This window comes from Sciurus vulgaris, assembly GCF_902686455.1.
Source record: "Sciurus vulgaris genome assembly, chromosome: 7".
NCBI lineage: Eukaryota > Metazoa > Chordata > Mammalia > Rodentia > Sciuridae > Sciurus > Sciurus vulgaris.
Window position 1 is genome coordinate 87,257,377 of NC_136467.1, and position 19,633 is coordinate 87,277,009.

General features: G+C 35.8%; 1 protein-coding gene across 3 annotated transcripts in view; it reads left to right on the forward strand.

The window, feature by feature from the left end:
- COL12A1 (collagen type XII alpha 1 chain) overlaps positions 1-19,633 on the forward strand; it is a 108,555-nt gene that overhangs the window by 78,819 nt on the left and 10,103 nt on the right. For all 3 annotated transcript variants that reach the window (XM_079146436.1, XM_079146437.1, XM_079146438.1), the window contains 12 exons: positions 558-596; positions 693-831; positions 2,870-3,012; positions 3,364-3,473; positions 7,132-7,281; positions 8,690-8,767; positions 10,365-10,451; positions 11,784-11,837; positions 14,068-14,163; positions 14,689-14,742; positions 15,106-15,159; positions 18,542-18,595. In XM_079146436.1, coding sequence (XP_079002562.1) covers positions 558-596; positions 693-831; positions 2,870-3,012; positions 3,364-3,473; positions 7,132-7,281; positions 8,690-8,767; positions 10,365-10,451; positions 11,784-11,837; positions 14,068-14,163; positions 14,689-14,742; positions 15,106-15,159; positions 18,542-18,595 — 1,058 coding nt within the window. The remainder of the gene's footprint in view (positions 1-557; positions 597-692; positions 832-2,869; positions 3,013-3,363; positions 3,474-7,131; positions 7,282-8,689; positions 8,768-10,364; positions 10,452-11,783; positions 11,838-14,067; positions 14,164-14,688; positions 14,743-15,105; positions 15,160-18,541; positions 18,596-19,633) is intronic.

Genomic DNA, 19,633 nt, shown 5'->3' on the forward strand with positions numbered 1-19,633 from the left:
GAAAACCTATGCTGAACTTCAGAGTGAGCTGCTGTAGTGAAAGTGGGTAGAGGGCTGGAATTGTCTCCCTTCCGCTCCTGGATGCAGCTGTCTGGAACCTCTGGCTTTGGGAGGTCCAGGGTGAAAATTGTGGTATACTTGTCACTGTTATGTACAGTAAGCAGTGAGAGGCTGGAGGCTTGGCAGAAAAGGGGGTTAGGAATGAATGAAGTCTTCTCCTTTTACATAAACTCACATTTTTTTGGGAGAGAGTTTCTTTATTGAAAAACAGGCAAAATATTTTCAATTCCAATTTATTATTTTTAAGAAAATTGTAAAATTCCAATTGGACTAGAGAATATTCAGAAAACTTTTGTTATACTGATTAATAGTGTATTTTTCTTATACATAAGAAACCTACAAGAAATAACTTATAAAAGGTTAAATTGACAAGTTAACTTATATAAATGAATGAACAGTTTCATGAATTGTTATGCACACATCACCACTTTCTGTGAGTTTGTAGAATTTGTATATACTGTTGGTGAGTCATACTTAAAGAACGCTGTACATTGCAGGTTGTCCTCTCATTTACTTGGATGGCTACACCTCACCAGGTAAGCATTTATGTCCTTGGACTAACTTATTTCTAAATTTAAGGAATAAAATAATTAAAATATACTCATTTTAGTAATTTCTTCTTTGATATAAAGGATTTAAGATGCTTGAAGCATACAACTTGACAGAAAAGAATTTTGCTTCCGTCCAAGGAGTCTCTTTGGAGTCAGGGTCTTTCCCCAGCTACTCTGCTTACAGGCTTCAGAAGAATGCCTTTGTGAATCAACCTACTGCGTAAGTGTGAAAACAGGAGGTTCCCTTTTTCTTATAATGGGCAAGAGGTTTGTGGACTCTTTGCTGACTTCCTAGGATCCTGGAACTTCAGAACTGTCAGAAGACTCATTATAGATGACCTAGTCTGTTTTCCCTAAATAGAGTTGGGTTAATAATTTTCCGACAGTTTATGTGGCAGGTTGTAAGCAGGGAACTGGGATGCGTGACCCACTATTCCCAGATCCAAGAATCTCAGCCTGATCCTTTTGAATTGAAGGACAGGGTTGTAGGTATGCTCCTTCTAAGAGAGGCTGTTAAAACAGGACAGCAGCTTATTATTGTGAATGTATCCCCCTATGGAGCAGAATGACTGGATGGAATAGGTAAAGAATGAGAGCAGGAATTCTTTTTAGTGTTTCAGACCTCTAGAAAATGAAAGACTGCTGTAATTTTGCTTGTCTATGATCAGACCTGCAGCAGTCAGTTTTTATTGGATAATACTCTCGCAATCTGTTGGGTAGCTCTGGAGATTGTTATTTTAGTTCATGAAAGTTTGCACCTGGATATGATAACAGAAATATGTATTTTTTATTCATTAAAATTAAAATGTTTAATGTTGAAAATATGTGTTTGGCAACGTATGGAGAGAAAAGAACAAGAAGAAATAAAGCTTTCAGAAACTTAGGACAGGATCAGAAAATAACATCTGAAATTTGAAATGGCTCCGGTTAAGCTAATGGAAAATTCAGAATAAAACCAAAGCTAATTATTTTAAGAAGGCACAGATTGTATTGTAGTTCGACCACATTGTAACTCTTGACTCTTATGGTTAGCCATGTTGGTTTGAAGTGCTTGGTTTTCAGCAAACCTCAATAACCAATGTTCAACTCTTTCAGTCACCTCAAGATATGACTCTTACGTTTTAACTTACAATATCCTATTGTGTTTGCAAGAGTCAAAACTTTTGAATGAAAGGAAATAAACATAAATGTAATTGAATGATTATTTTCACAAGGGCTAGTTAAATAGGGAAGAAGAAAAATGGGCTACTTGAGAGATGAGGTAACAGGGAGAAAATATTATTTTAAACCTGGATGTGATAGATCGTTCTTGAACACATCAAAGGCATTTTGCCAGCTTGCTCAGAGCATTTGACAATGCATAGCAGTATTATTGTCCAGAAGTACCGATGACACTGTAGGAGGACATGCAGTCACAAGACACATTCTGTGCCCTAGGCAAAAATTTATAGAGACATAGCTTCTTTTCTGTCCAAGATTTGATTATCTAGGCCTTTTTCCCTCCTTCAGGGAGAATGTGTTACGTGGTCTCAGACAGAAAAGCATCAATTCTGCTTTGAAAATTGTTCCAGGACAATGGTTGACTCAATTCTGGAAGGACACAGGGGACTGAATTTTTTGTCTCCCAGCCTTAAAGCCAAGAAATGTTTCCTTTTAATTGACTCACATCCCTTTATCAGCACTAAACATTTGCACATGTACATGGCCTTAACATTTACAGTTGGTTTCATTTGGGGAACATGTGAGCTTCTTGAGGTGATTTGTTTGATGTCAACAGAGGAATTTGGAAGTGTAAGAAATTAACAGTGATAGGGAGAGAGAAATTAAAACAATAACCCTCTTTGCCTGTGATATTATCCCCCTGACATTGAAAATTAAGTATGTTTAATAAGATTCATTCTCTTTACATGATATCTATGTAATAATGTTTATCACCCTAAAATTATTATGTGATTTTATAGTCCTCTATGTGTCTAGAAGAAATTCATTATTAACAGTAGAACAAAAGACTATTCAGTAATTTCCCAGACTTCTGTGATTTTATCAAATAAATGATGTACTACTATTTGCATAATGGGTCTTTAGTATTGATTCTTTTGATGTATTTCCTAAAATTTTTTCCTTCTACTATTGAATCAGATGATTGTAAACAGCCCCTAGTACACATAATGGGATTCTGGTCTAATGGTTTTCTCTGTTTCTGATGAAAAAAAAAAAGTCCTTATTTATTTATTAATCTATTTTGTTTTATCTCACAGAGACCTACATCCAAACGGACTTCCTCCTTCATACACAATTATACTATTGTTCAGACTTCTCCCAGAAACTCCCAATGATCCTTTTGCAATTTGGCAAATTACAGACAGAGACTACAAACCACAAGTTGGAGTGATTGCAGATCGTAAGGATTTTATCCTATTTTAAGGCACATGCAGACATAGTTTTGATCCTGTTTTTCTCTTTTCTTCTCTTTTCTGTTTAGAGACCTTCTGAATATAACCAAGTTCAGGCTCAGTACTTGGTTATTCAGAATTTGAATAATATATATTTAAAAAAATACATATATATATACTTGGTATATACTTTATAATTAAACTTAAAAATATAACACATCAGTAAATATTCTACTTGTATATTATTGCAAGTGAAATTTGAATTTTTAGAATTTTTTCCAGTAAGAGTGGTTTGCTAATACTTACAATAAAAAATATGCCATGCATGTAATTTAATAACAATCTCACATTGCTTACAGCTTCTAGTAAGACATTATCATTCTTCAACAAGGATACAAGAGGCGAGGTGCAAACTGTTACATTTGACACAGATGAAGTAAAGACCTTATTTTATGGAAGTTTTCATAAGGTAAAAATGTAAGATTATCTGAGTCTTATTTCTAGAAAAAGAATGACTTAAAAATAAAAACAAATTTCTTTTATTACTTATTAAAATGTTATGTTAAATTGGTGGAGTTCTAGCTATGTCTTTTGAAAAGATAATATTATTTTAGATAATTTGATTGATTTCAAGAAAAAAATTAAAACAATAATTCTATTAGTCAAGAGATAACTACTGCTGGGTGTAGTGGTGCAGCCTGCGATCCCAGCTACTTAGGAGGCTAAGACCAGAGGGCCGCAAGTTCTAGGCCAACCTGGTCAATTTAGCAAGGCCCTGCCTCAAAATAAAAAAAGATGAAAAGACTGGGGATGTAACTCAGGAGCAAAGTCCATGGGTTCAATTTCCAGTATGAGCGAGAGAGGTAGAGAGAGAGAGAAAGAGAGAGAGAGAGGGAAAGGGAAAGAAGATAGATAACTACTATTAATCCATTAATGTTTTAATATATTTTCAAAGTCTGAATAAGATGGTTATAATATTGTTCACCAATTTTTATACTTATCATTTTATTGTGAATGTTTATGTCTTCACACTTGAAAAGTTTAATAATTTAGCAAATTATATTTTAATTGATAATATTCTATACAGAACAGAACTTTTTGCTTGCTTGCTTATTGAAAAGTTACAAACATGCTAGTGAAATGTAACCATGGACAACTAGTTGACAAATAAGTATTGAAGTTGGGAGCATTAGAAACAAAAGGGTCAGTCTAGGTTAGGAATAGACTTATTAATGATATCCTTTCATGCACTGGAGTATGTTAACAGGAATACCAGTTATTACACAAAAGGTCTAAAATTTCTCCAAGTATGGCATGCAGAAAGATTAGCCCCATATATAAAATACAAATATTTCCAGTTTGACCTGAACTTCCTCTAACTTGAGTAGGTTTACTATGATTTCTTGCTGTTTTTACTCTCAAGGAAACCTGGTTTCTTTCCAGAATGTTTTTCTAATTCATAAATCAGATTCATGATAAGGATAGCAAAAGGCTTTTATTGAGTTGAAAGAGGCTTCAATGTGCACATTGTTAGTAACCAAAAAGAAAAAAATCCTCTAACTATAGCATATTTACTTAAAAATTTATACACTTTCATGTAGTACAGTATAAATTCCTTATAACAAATTAGTTTGGAGGATGTTATTGGTTTCAGTTGATCCTTATCTGATAATAGATGTTGAATCTGGCATAGTTCTTATGCCATTTTTTGGCCCATTGATAGACCTAATAATTTAAATTTGGGTAACATGCTAAGAAGGACTATTTTATTTTTTTCTTTTTTATCTACTTAAGATATTGAGAGTCATCTTCTACTAAACAACCAAAAACCACTTAGTAACTATTTAAAAATTTCCAGCTTTCATGGAATGCTTCATTTTATTTGAGCCAAAAAAGGCAGTAATTTTCAGAGATCTATAGCAACAGTCATTAATTACTACAAATCAAGATAAGTTTTTTGACATTCCCTTCTTCTTACTATTTGTCTTCCCAGGGAGGTATAGCACTCTTGGGTCTTACATAACACCCCCCTTTTCTCTTTCTTACTAACTTCATTTTCTCTCCCTAAATTATCTTTCTTTTTATTTCATAATCTGTCCTTAGTTTTTCCTTTCCCTTTTCACTAAGTCCTTTTCCTCCTTCACTGCTTCACCTCATTCTTTTTTTCAAAAACATCTTTATTGAGATATTTTTGATATATAAAATTGTATATTTAAGGAATACGAAGAAGTGTTCTGATATTGTGATATTTGAGATCATGAAACGATCTTCACAACCAAGCTAATTAATATTAATTAACATTACTTCTGCATGGTTACTGTTTTGCATGTGTGTTGAAAAGATTTAATTTCTAGCCTCTTAGCAAATTGCAATTGCACATGTACAACACCCCGCCTATTCCTTTACCCCAATCTCATGTATTCCATCAGTGCACATGCTTCCTGGGATCGCCACCAACTACTTGCGTTCTTACTGAGCCAAGGAGTCAAGCTCTCTTCTCTCACTCTTCATCTAATTCCTGAACTGAAGTTCTTCAACCTTGGCTGGGAATGAGCAGAAGAAAGTTAGTGATGATGGCAGGAAGAGGGCCCTTTGGAGAGAAGAGAATAACTAAATGAGTTTAGGGTTGACAATTATCACTTCCTGTACATTCTCTTGAAAAACTGTGTGTGTTTGTGTGTGTGTGTGTGTGTGTGTGTGCGTTCTACTGATAATAGAGTGGTAGATCCATGTAAGAAATAGAGTAGGTGAAAAATACAGTTTTAGGAAGTGTCAGAGCCTGAGAAGGTAGATGAGTGGCAGTTGAGAAATAAGTCCGTTACTGTAAATACTTGAGACAGTGATCTACAGATGACCAGCCCAGTCTGAGATGTAACTACGTATGTGTTTAAAATGTAGGAAAACATACTGAATAAATAATCACAAAATGTGTTTTTAGGTAGTGTTTCCTTATGGTTAGCATAAAATGACACCTGTGTTTGGAGTGATTCTGATACAAATTTATTTTAATATAATTTTTGTGGATACTATGGGTTTTCATATGGTGAATGTTTGCTTCTGTGGTTGAGCACATAAAGAGTCAATAAAATTCGCATAAGAGTCTAATTCCTATTATATAATAAATATCCCTGAAATGCTTATACAATGTTCATTTTGAGTTCAATATTAGTTGATTGCCCTGAGGGCCTTTAAACTTCATTTTTAGTAAGTTATATATCACTCATATATAAAACAATATGTAATTCATATTTACCATAGATATGATAAAGTAATCTTCCAGTGGTAAATCCATGTGGGAAAATATCTACTTTAAAAATGAAACTTTAGGAATTGTAAGCGTATTGACTCAGAACATTTAAGAGAATTTCTGTTCTTTATAACTTTTTGCCAAACTTTTTGAAGTAATCATCAAGTAAGTATTTGTGTTGATATAAGTGGAAACTACGAACATAACCATCAAGTCAAAGATTACCCATGACCATTCTTTACATTGTTGAAATACAAATGCTTTATTAATTATCTGTACTAGTAGATTTCTTAACATTCTGTGTCTTCAGAAGCAGACACAAAATCGATTAACACAAGTGCTTTTTTCCTTAAGAGGAAATGAATCTAAAGTTCTATTAATTTCCAGAGTTGAATCTCAACAGAAGATACTTTACGGCTGATTAGTTATTTTTGGCTGAGACTGGGAAATAACAAGTTAAAAATTGAATTGAGCAAAATCAGTGGAAGACATCTGAAACTTCTTTGTACTGAGCATAATGTATAAATGATTTATTAACCCTGTTTTGTCAGTTCTTTATAGTTTGCAAAGTCCTTCCACCCACTCCCTAAATTCTGGTCATCTCAGCCAGAGTATACAGTGGGAAAATAAGAAAGTATGTGTATGCATGTGGATGACAGAAACTGAGACCAGCCACTAAGTGACTTGTCTAGTTTCATATTGTTAATAAATGACATTATTGACATTGCAATCTGGTTCTGGGTTTTTAGTTTAAGATTCTTGGTTTGAGATGAGAATAGTTTAAGAAATACCTTTAAAAATTTCTGTGATTTGAAGTATGCAGAAGACAACTAATTTTTTTGGTAAAATTTTTGTAATGGAAACAATTTTTGTTTTTTAGGTTCATATTGTAGTAACTTCAAAAAGTGTTAAGATTTACATAGACTGCTATGAAATTATAGAAAAAGACATAAAGGAAGCTGGAAATATCACAACAGATGGTTATGAAATTCTTGGAAAACTACTTAAAGGGGAAAGGAAATCAGCCACAGTAAGTAATGCATCTTTTTGTTTCTTGATACCTTGTGTTAAGATTGATATGAAATTTTCTAAGTAGCTCAGTTGATTTTATTAATTTTTTCTCAGTGAGTTTTAAATTGCCAAGCCTGAAACTTTGGAAAAATTACATTCAGAAAATATGCTATCAGCAGCCCATAACATTGCGCCTTACCATTAGAAACAAAAGAAGTTATCTAGGCACCAAGAAATACTGTGTAGTTGTCTTTAAACAACACCAAGTTGTAGGGAAACAATGCAGAGTTACCGGCACATCCAGTGAAATCTAAAATAGTTCCTTTTTTATTCTTCAAAGATAACATTTTTTAGAGTACTTTTGTGCAATTGGGACATTAAACATTTGTGGACATTAACTGTGACTGTCCTGAGCCTGGGTCTGCTCATAGATGAGCCATTGGTCTGTCCCAGAAGGATCAGTGTAGCAGGGTGGCCAACTGATGCCTTACTCTTGGGTTTCATTGCCTCAAGCTTAGGGCAGGAATGTGCCAACTCTGTTCACAGGGCAATCTAGTAGTAAAGACCTCAATCTAAAGCTTTCACTGTACTGTATGAGGATAATTCATATTAAATGTCCATCAAGAAACATTGGCCTAAAAGCTAATGAAGTTCTTTGGCTTCTCTTATTATTATTTTTAATGGCATTATTTATTTAATTTGGCTTTGTTCCATGAGCAGGGTTTTCTATCAGATTCAAAGGGAAAATTTTTAGTGTTTAACATAGAAATAATTAGCCCAAAATTTAATGAGATTATTATTAAAAGCCAAACTGTTTGTTGAATTTTGGATTTGGTATTTAAATGGAACAATTACATCAAGTTTTTAAAAGAATGACTACATCTAGATGACCTTTTTGTTTTTGTCAAAAGAACTATATTTTTGAGCTGTAGAAGATATATGTTATGTGAAAATAGTTGAGGGCCAATAGAAAAGTTATTTGTCAACATTTTTTTTTAAAAAAATGAATTTTAGTGTGAGAAATCATTTCTTCAATGTTACTTTTCTACAAAGGGTGGATTATTAAAAATTGATTTGAATATAGGTAGTCTTAAAATTAAGCATATAAATGCATAAATAACAGCAATAACAAAAACAAAAACTCAAACATTACTTTAAAAGCTCACTTAAGACAGAAAACTCAATGATTGCATTTTAGCTGAAGAAGAGAATCAGGAGTGGGAATTTCATATATTCATTTCATCTTATTATCTTTTTCAGGCATATATTTTTATGTTCTTTCCTTATGAAGTAAGGGCCACATTCTCTTAAGGTCTGGCACCCTTGGGAGAATCTGTGTGAGAAGCTGGCAAAGAGTAAAACATGGAAATATTAATACAAATTGTTTTTCATCCATCTGTAGCTGACATTGCTCTTGTTTTTTGCAGTTCCAAATCCAGAGTTTTGACATTGTTTGCAGCCCAGTGTGGACCAGTAGAGACAGATGCTGTGATATTCCTTCTAGGGTAAGCAAAAGGGAATGACTGAATGGTCCCCCAGGACTCAGTCCTTGTGATGCAGATGGTTTGGGAGAGGAAGTGCCACTCAGCAGCTGCATTTCCAAATTGGAGCCACGGGACACATAACATTTACTCATCAGTGACACAGCCCAGGCCAGTGCCTGTGTGACTTCCTTGCAAGCTATAAATGCACAAAACCATATCTGGAAATTCTGTAAAAGTCAGAAAAGTTCTTCTGAGTCAATATGTTTGACAAACCTACTTACTGCAAAGCCCTCCTATTCCTTATAAAATCTGAGCATTTTACAGAATTAATCATAACCTTTCTGAATATTTAAGGTTTTTTAGATGGTAGCAATAGCCATATTTCTTTTTGAGATGTTCACCTTCCCCCTTAGCATCTGTGTGGGTGGTAGTAATAACAAAGTTGAATGTTCATGATGGATTTGAAGCTTTGCAAGCAAAGAACTGCATACATCCACAAGACAAGTGTACATTATTTAGTCAAGAAGTATTTATTGAGTATTCATTATAAGCCAGACACTGTTCTGTTGCTAGGGTTACAGCAATAAAAAGTAAGTAGCCTAGTGAAAGGCGGGGGGGGGGGGTAATTAACAAGAGATGTATAGAGTTGGCTCTCTCTCTCTGTGGATTCAGCATCTGTGAATTCAACTAACTGCAGATTGAAAATATTTTAAAAATTGCATCCATACTAAACATGTGTGGACATTTTTCCTGGTCATTATTCCCTTAACAGTATAGTACAGCAACTGTTTACAGTACTTACATTGCATTAGGTATTATTAATAATCTAGGGATGATTTAAAGTGCACAGGAAGATGTGCTTAAGTTATAAGCAAATATGCATCATTTGATATAAGGAGCATCCTTAGATTTTGGAATTTGCCAGGAGCCCTGGAACCAAACCCCCACAGATACTGAAGGTTGATTGTACTCTGCTATAGAGTGAGAATCCTAGGATGACATACAAATCAGGGTAAAGGCACAAGGAATGATTTAGGTATCATCAGCCTTCAGTGATAAGGGTGAGATTTAGGCAGAGCCTGAATGAAGTGAGGGAGAAAACTATTTGGATAATGGAGGAAGAGCATTCTGACTGGAGGAAATTGTAAGTGGTTCTAAGGCCATAATGTACTCTAAATAGCTGAGAACTCGAAGAAGGTAGATCAGTGGGGCTGGAGCAAAGTGAAAGTGAGGGGGTAAAATGGTAAGCATTGAGATGGATTTGATGGTGGGGAGTGGGCTTACAGAACATGAGGGAGTTGTAGGTCATGGAAAGGGTTTCTTTTTCTGAATCAAATGGGACTTGATATGATATACAGTGCTTCTCTAACACTGGATTAGAGAAAATTGGATTAAGTTGCTAGTGGTCCTGCTGGTCTTGTAACGTCATGTGTGGTTTCCTAAAGTAAAGCATAAAATGAAAACATAAAGGAGTCAAGCAAGTTTCAGTTTAAGACTATTTGTAATGTTAACAAGAAGTTATTTCTTCAAGTTGGGAAACAGACTTTTTTGGGAGTGGGAGATAGGAAATCTTCCCCACTTTCAAATCTCTAAGTAAATATTCTTTTCAAATTTTCAGAGAGATGAAGCAAAATGCCCTGCTCTTCCAAATGCATGCACATGCACACAGGACAGTGTTGGACCTCCAGGGCCTCCAGGACCTGCAGTAAGGAAAATAAAATTGTTTTTGCTTCTTAAGTCTTTGGAGTGATCATCTATTTGCCAGTATGGAGTTCATAAAATTCTTCTACACATTGGTGTTTTCTGGGATACAGCAAGTTCAATTGGCTAGTTGACTAGTCTTTGAGAGGTTTTCTCTTAAAGACAGGAAACTTATAGATGGATTTCCAGCTACAATTATATGACTTTGAAAATTCCTTCCATCTCTTGGAAAGTTTTTGTATGAATGGAGCAGAGCTGTGATTGAGAGGCTGGCCCACAGTTAGAAGTTAGAACAGGTGCATCTTATGAAATAGACATTTCATGATCATACTATTTAAAAAGGGCATTTCACATGTGCTATGCCACAAATTCTGGGTGAAAATACTGAAGTTTTGAATAACTTGAATGAGAAAACTGTGGCCAGGTCTACTCATGGGTAGTAGGGAAGCACAAGGCAAAAACACAGTGATAGATCTCATTTAGTCAAGCCAACAATAAACCTGGGCCACTTTGGAGGAATGAAATGATAACTCTAAACCCTGTTGACTTCTTTTAAGAAAATGGATAATTAAAATAGGAACAGCTCAAAAATTCTCAGAACACCAAATTTTATTATAATTGGGTTGTAGCAAATAACAAGCAAAATAGCTTTTCAAATACAGAATCAAAATATCAATCAAGTTATCACTTTTTAAGTGACAGTGACTTACCTGAATTACATTTATAGATATGATTATATTTTATGTGTGACAGATGTTTTTGAGCAATTTTTTCTTTAGTCATGAGGTCACATTAATGGACTTATTTTGTCTTTGCTCAGTGGTTTCTGAATTCCTATTAGGTTAAGTACATTTTCTGAGGTTCTGAGAGATTTAAGATCCTCTTCTTTTGGGATATTATTTTCCCTGAAAAATGTAATTCACAGAGTTCCTAAACATATTTTTCTCTTTACTGTAGTCAAGTAATATTGCTTTTCCTAATAAACCTCAAATTTTCAAATGAACTTCAAATTTTGATATCAGTGAGGTATATAAAATGTCAAAGTAAGACATTTAGAATGTTCAAAGTTTTGAAATTCTCTTCCTGCACATAGTTCAATGACACGACTTTTTGTGTGTGTGTGTGTGTGTGTGGTGCTGGGAACTGAACTCAGGGCCTTGCACATGTTCTACCATTGAGACCTCAGCCCTGAAGTGAATTTTTTACTTCAGTATTTTGCAAGTAGCTATGGAAGTCATGATTTTTTGAGACTTAATTCCTTAAGCAATTTTCATTTATCAACTTCCTTTTACTTTCCTATCCTCAAACTAAAATGTGCCCTTACTATGTATTTTAGGGAGGACCAGGTGCTAAAGGTCCCAGAGGTGAAAGAGGTATCAATGGAGCAATTGTAAGTATATTTTAGAGTGCATTTAAATGTTCACTATATGTTGAAGTCTGGTTGTACAAATTTTCATTAAGTGGGTATGGGACCTTGAGCAAATTAGTTCAGGTTTGGTATGTATTTTAGTCAGCTTTTCTTTGCTGTGACCAAAAGACCTGAGAAGAACAACTTAGAGGAGGAAAAGTTAATTTTGACTCATGGTTTCAGAGATTCAGTCCATAGTTGGCTGACTCCATAACTCTGGGCCCAAAGAAAGGCAGAACATCATGGCAGAAGACATGGTAGAGGAAAGCAACTCAGAGTTACAGATAGGAAGCAGAGAAGGAGAGAGAGAGAGAGAGAGAGAGAGAGAGAGAGAGAGAGAGAGAGAGAGAGAGAGAGAGAGCGTGCGCGCGCGCAAGAGTGCTCTATTCCCCAGGACAAAATATAAACCCCAAAAACATACCCCCAGTGACTTACTTCCTCTAGCCATACCCTACCTGATTATGGTTACCATCCAGTTAATCCATATTAGTAGATAATCTAATCAGTTTACTTCTGAACATTCTTGCGTTGTCTCACACTTGAGCTTTTGGGGGACACCTCATATTCATACTATAGCAGTGAGCCTTAGGCAATATAATTACCTCTGTCTTATCTCTGGAGGTCAAGTGAGGGATGAGAATAGTTGGAGAAAGAAATGCATACAGTGTATCTCACAGCTGTAGCAAGGATACATGGGAATCTGCAGAAAGTCCATAAAAAAGCTCTGCTGGAACATAGGAAAGGATAAAGGGTGAACTGGCCATCATTTGAAAGATCTTACAGGTAGCACAGACTCTCTAGAGAGCCAGAGCAGTTTGGGATCAATTCTGCTGCTCTTTTTTCACTTGTTTCAGAAAAATTGCTGAGTTGCCACATATGTGTTCACTAGGGGTCATGGGCCCCTTCTGCTAGTTCCACACTGGTCTTCTCTAAAACCACTTAAGTTCTCTGGAGACTATTTTATGAAGATAATGTGGAATTTTTTTGGTCACAATATCATTAAAGATAAGTTAACCTAGTCAGAAAAGAGTAAGATTGGGCTGCTTACCCAGGTTTGCCCGACTCCAAGTTTATGCCCTTTCCAACAAGACAAATTGCAAAAAGAACTCCAACCTCGAGTGTCCAATCCATGGATATCTGTTTTTTCCTTCCTTTGATTTATGTATACTTTAGTCCTAGAAATAAGTCCAAGTCTAAGAGAAATAACGATTAGCTTAAAATGTAATAATTCTTCACCCCTATCCTTAGTTTCAGTTAGTCACGGCCATTTGGGATTCAAAAATATTAAATGAAACATTCCAGTAATAAACAATTCACAAGTTTTAAATTGCACATCCTTTGAGTAGCATGATGAAATCTTGCACCTGGGATGTGAATCATCTCTTTGTCCTGTCTATCTATGCTGCATCCATCCATTAGTCATGTATTTATCTTGGTTATAAGATTGACTATCACACTATTGCAGGGCTTATTTTCAAGTTTCCCTTATTTTACTGAATGATCCCAAAGCACACACTTTTATTATAATTTGGTAGTTATGATTGTCCTACTTTGTTGTGAGTTATTGCTATTAATCTCTTACTGTGACTACTTTATAAATTAAACTTTATCTTTATGTATGTGTAGGAAAAAATGCAGTAAATATAGGGTTCAGTATTATCCTTAGTTTCAGGCATCCACTGTGGGTCTTGGAACATCCCCTGAGGATAAAGGGATAAATCAACTCCAATGAAATTTAGGCTTTGAGCTCATATAAATAAATATATGAAAAAATAAATGCTGTTGTGAATTTATTGTACTTTTCAACTGTTCTGTTTTTTGGAGTGTGGGTGCTGGGGATCAAACACAGGGCCTCATGCATGCTAGGCAAACACTCTACCACTGAACTACATTCCCATCCCTTTTATTTATTTATTTTGAGACAGGGTCTCACTAAAATTGTCCAGGCTAACCTCAAATTTGCAACCTTCCTGCCTTAGACTCCCAATTAGCTGGAATTACAGGCATGTACTACCATGCCCACCTCCCAGGTGTTCTTTTAGTGAATATTAAAGGAAAGAAAAAGATAATATCAATACTTTCATAGATGTATAGGTTTCTGACATGTTTTCACAGACTATATGATTGATGTCTTAGAGTTATGAAGACAAATTTCTGTTAGCACTGGAGGACATTACCTTACTTGTGGTCATCTCTCTGTTGTATATTTTAGGGGCCTCCAGGTCCTCGAGGAGATACAGGTCCTCCAGGCCCCCAGGGTCCTCCAGGCCCCCAGGGACCCAATGGACTCTCTATTCCAGGAGAACAAGTAAGCACAAAAGCTTTCTGTAGTAAATGAGAATAATTAACATGGAGTTTAACTGAAACATTTTCTGTATTTGACAAACTCAAATATTTTCTCAGAAAATTCAACAAGGTTAATCTCTTAGATGATATCATATGATGATGATTTTTGATATGTAAATAGTATATTTAATAATATATAACTATATAAAATATATTGCTAGATGTGTTTGACCTTTACAAAATTTCTTATAAGTAATGTGTGTATCTTTTATGCTAAACTATGTTTTTTTAAAGTAGGTATATTAGCCCATAATTACATAAAGTTACCTCATAACACAGTAAGTGGAAATTGTAATATAGCATTTATAGTTTAAAAAGTGAGAATCGGTCCAAAAAATAATATATCCATTTCCCTTCAAAAATACTCCTGTGTGTCAATCTTTGATTCTGGATTTATGAAATGTGGAAAATTTCATAAGTGACTTATATCTTTCCTTTTTGCCTAATCTGTGTAAAATGCTTGAGAACTATCTTCTCATTACTCCAGGGTCGCCAGGGCATGAAAGGTGATGCTGGAGAGCCAGGACTCCCGGGCAGAACAGTGAGTTGTTCCACAAGTTGCCTTTTTCTTTCACCTGCCATGAAGTTTTTTGAAAAGTTGCCTTTGTTATGCTTTAGAAGGTGAACCAAGGTAAGGTAGCGAAGCACAAGCCTGGATATGTACTTCACCTTGTTCCCATTTCAAACCCTGGTCTTAGTTTTCATGTTTGTGCTGTTCAGTTCAGGGATCTGCTTGTTGACTGATCATCTATGTTCCTTGGACTGTGCTTGGCTCTGGTTTCCTGTTTCTTTTCAGAGTCCTTAGAACTTTACTTTAAAAATATTTTGGAGAATAATAACAATTTTTTTTCCCACACTGGAAGTATGTTACAGTGTTTCAGTTGTTTGTTTCCTTCTGATGTAGGGAACCCCAGGATTACCTGGCCCACCAGGACCAATGGGACCTCCAGGAGACAGAGTAAGTTTTCCTGGGCAGGCTCTCTTGATAATAGATAGTAAACTGGTCTATTAGTTAGGAACCCTTATTATCTGGTTTGCATGACTGGAAATGAGGAGACCACATACCTGTGGAAGGCTACAGGGTCTGTGTTAGTAGGCCATCTGACATCAGATCAATTTCAGGCTCTCTGAAACAAATTGGTGGGACTTCAGGGAAGTTTTGAGATTTTAATATTGGGATTTTTAAATTGTATTAGATTCAGAAGAATTAGTTCATTAAAGGAACATTAGCTAATTAGGAGCAAGTCAAGATTCTTAGCAAATGATTATAAATCCTGAAATAAAAATCTTTGTTACGAAGCAAATTTTTTATAGTCAGAGAGTAACCTTGACTTTCATGGCATTATCTACCAAGTCAGGACATCCTTATTACATCTTTAGAACTCAAATGCTTCTTCTGAGGCCTCGATGATGTTTGCTGATATTTAATAGGGTCTTTTCCTCTTTGTGGCAGATTTCATGTTCACTCTTAACTTAGGATAAAAGAAGTGCCTACACCTTGGAAACCCATCTTTCTAGGACAAGTAAATGAAAAGCTCAGTGAGCACGACCACTCTGCTCTGTTCACTAATATTACAGAACATTTGGTACCACAGTAGAACAACCTAGAGCTTTTAGAATTGCTCAAAACAAAAAACAATGTTTTTTTCAACACCTATGGTTTAGATAACTATGTACTTTGACTAGTCAAGTTAAAACATATGACTAGCAATGGTATCTGAGGGGGGCAGAGATGTAATACCTGTCACTAAACAAGTTGCTCTGTTAACTTTAATACCTCCAAAACACCATTAGGCAGGGAGGTGGTTATTCAGAAGGAGCAAAGGTTAACCCAGATGATACAAAATAGTGGACAATATGCCAGTGAACTTTATTTATTTGCTCCCATGCCTACTTCTGAACTTGGAGGAAAGAGCACCAGTGGTCAAAGAGAAAATTTTATTTTCTGAAAGCTGGCATCTGGAGGTGGCACCAACATATACATTCCTCTGACTCTTTTTGAGACTGGAACCTCAAGGGTTTTTGTGAATTTTTATTTTACGATGAAGGACAACAGTGAAAATATAATGGTGACAAGTTAATCTGTTCAATTAGAAAACAAAACTAAAAATATTGCAATCAATAAGTGATGCTAGACTGACTGGCTTGCTGCTGCTATTACTGAAGGCTTGCTGTTTCCATCAACACACCCTGGTGTGGGCTTCACACAGACAATGCTGGGTCCCAAACGCACACCCCATCCACACAGGCAGCCACAGCCACTGTCACTGCATCCCTGTAGAGTGAGGGATCAGGAGGGACTGTGCTTTTTCACTCTCAAACTCTAATCTTTGTCTAGCTTTGTGGTGAGGCCACCCAAGTCTCTTGGGATGAGGGTGTGGAAACTTTTCAAGAAATTGTTCTCTTCTTTCCTCCACAGTCTTGTGCATTTTCCTATTGCTTACTAAACTGCCACTGAAGTGGAAAGGAGAGTAGGAGAGTGCACAGCTGATGACACAAACAAATTTGGAAAGTGAGAGAGATTTGGGGTATGGGGATCTCAACTGAAAGAAAAAAAAGAAAGAAAGAAAGAAAGAAGAAAATAAATTTGATTCTGAAATAGAAGTGAGAAGAAAGCACCAGAGATAGATGGGGTTTGGGGAGTGGGTGGGCATGGATCATGGTGAGGAAGGAAGACTTGTTACTAGGATTGCCTGATGACTAGGAATGAGATACATGGACTGTCTTCAGCACAGACACTTCTCCAAATGAGGACCAGCTTTGGGGACTATTAGGAAGTAATAAAAGAACCATATGTACAGATATCTTATACATGTGTATATATGAAAATGATCATTGATTTCTTAAGCCACCCCCACGTGGGTAGACACAGCACTAATTGCTGCAACAAAAAGTGAGTAATAAAGTAAAATTATAGCACAAAGTTCTGCAGATGGTTCAGTGGGTAATCCTGAGGATATAAGAATAAAATCCTCCTCACCCCAACATGTTTCTCCTAGAAGAAAATGATCAATCAGAAGTTTCTGATACTTATCTAAAAAATAAAAAAGAATGTACTATGTAGCAGTTGGAGAAATTTAGATGAAAGAAATGCTGTTCAAATTGTCCAAGCAGTATCTTTGGAACATTTTTATTTCTTAAGCGACTCTCAGAAGTAATGTTAATGCTGTATCAGATGGACTTTGTGTCTGCTTTTTGTTAAGTAGGCCTAGATCTTTTAGAAAACAGCCTGAAATCTTATCCCTATCAGTTTCTGAAAAAAATTTTTCTATGGGGGGAAGGAAAATATTTCTAACAAAATTTAAAGAAAAAATTTAAACTTATGTTGTAAAATCAATGGACTAAAAAGAAGTGTGGCTATCTAATGCAGGCAGAGATCTAAATAATCCTGATTTTTGTTGTAGTTCAAGAATATGGATGAACTGATCAGTCTATATTCTGCAGAAAATGAGACAAATATCCTGTGACAGAGGAATGCAACAACCATAAACAACAACCTGACTCAGAAATCCTAGGCTGGATTTCAGAGATCGGCATTTGGGAATGAATGCTAACTAGGTAGCAGGGTGACTCATTCCAGGCAGAGTTCATTTGGCAGTGCACAGAGAGGAAAAAAATCACCACATGAATGTTGGTGCACCAGCTGGAGAGCGAGACTGTGGGGCGATGCGCTCTATCCCTCTTTCTTCGCCAGCTGATACAGATGTAGTTCTTACCTTTATGTGTGATGGGAAAACAGAGGCCACTAAAAGGTTTAAGTGCTTATTATGAGGATTGACATGTTCCTCTCCTGTGGGTGCTTCTTTTTGTGGGGAAGAGGGACTTCACCAGCAGTGGAGACAAAATGTCTGGCCTTAGCTATTTGGCAGTTGCTCAGGAAACAGAAGAATCAGGTGGATGGACTCTTCTTCATCCTGCATGAGACTACTCATTTGTCTCAGTAACTTTCCTTTTGTCCCTCTTTGATCCTTCCAGGCCCACTTTGTGGACCTTGGCTTTTTGGTAGAAAGGGTCTTTCTTTCTTTAGCCGTCTTCATACTTTCTTAGAAGCAGAAACCAGTATCTTCAGCAAAGAAATCTGCCTTCTTTAGAGATTACTTTGACTTTTAAAATGGCTTTATTTATAACTACAAAATAAGTGGACATAGAAATTAATTATTCAGTAGACGACATATGGTAATTTGAAATGATTTTTTGGCCTGTTTTGTCTTTATATTGAAAGTTTATTTGCCCAACAGCAAATTCTCATCACTTTTGATCCTTCATAACATGTTTAACATCTTTTCTTCTTAGCTCTTCAGTTACCTCCCTAATCTGTATTTAATTCATTTTTATAATAGGGCTTCACTGGAAAAGATGGTGCAATGGGACCCAGGGGCCCACCTGGGCCACCGGTAAGGACTAAATGGGTTATATGACTATCTTCCCCTGTCTCCCTGATCCCCTTATGCATTATTCCTGTACTGCTGGAGAAAAGCCAGGTAGCTTGACTTGTAGGAACATTCTGTCTCTGCTAGGGTGTATGTTAGTCAAGGGAGCTGTTTTCATTTTCCTGGAGAATAGATATGTCAAAATATAGTCTTTATGTTTCCATTTATATTTGAAAAAAAAAATCCAAAACTAATTTGGCCACTAGCTGGTTAGTGCCTCAGTTCCGTCCTCTTACATTGAGTGGTTGGGTTCATGATTTCATTGGTTACCTACGTTCTAGAATTTTAAGATTCTGAGACATATGATATGTGAATGTTAAGGACATTTATTACTAAACACTGTCAGTGGTTATGAGGAAGCAAGCTTTATCCACAACTAAAAAAGGGTCTCTTAATTAATATTTGTAGGTAAAATACTGAAGTTAGTGACTTTGAAACTGGTGTTGGTATCCCTGCATCCAAGTCAGATCACAAATTATTTGAGGGGTTGGATACTCTTTATGTATGGCAGGATATGAAGACTTGAAAACATGTGTAAAATACTTTTATTATTTATGTTTAGTACATACATATTTATGGAAGGAGGATTTAAGTGCAGAGCAATCATTTATTCACGATAGAGCTTAAAATTTCCATAATTAATGGAGTATGATTTTATAAAATCTGATAATTCTATTTTAAGGAAATTTTAGACTTTAGAACATGATGAATTGAATATTATATATTTAAATATTCTACTACATATATGTTTAAGATTTCTGGAAGTTGTGTTAAAAGCAACAGGGAGAAACATGAGTTTGGTGGGATGAAGGATCCTGATGTGTTAGAAGAGAATAGAAGTAGGGTGTGTTAGTCAGGTTGCATCACTGTGACGCAAATACCCCACAAAAACAACTTAAAGGGGGAAAAGTTTATCTAGGGCTCACAATTTCAGGTTTCAGTCTGTAGAAGATGGACTCCATTGCTGTGGTCCAAAGTGAGGCAGCACATGGTAGGGGAAGG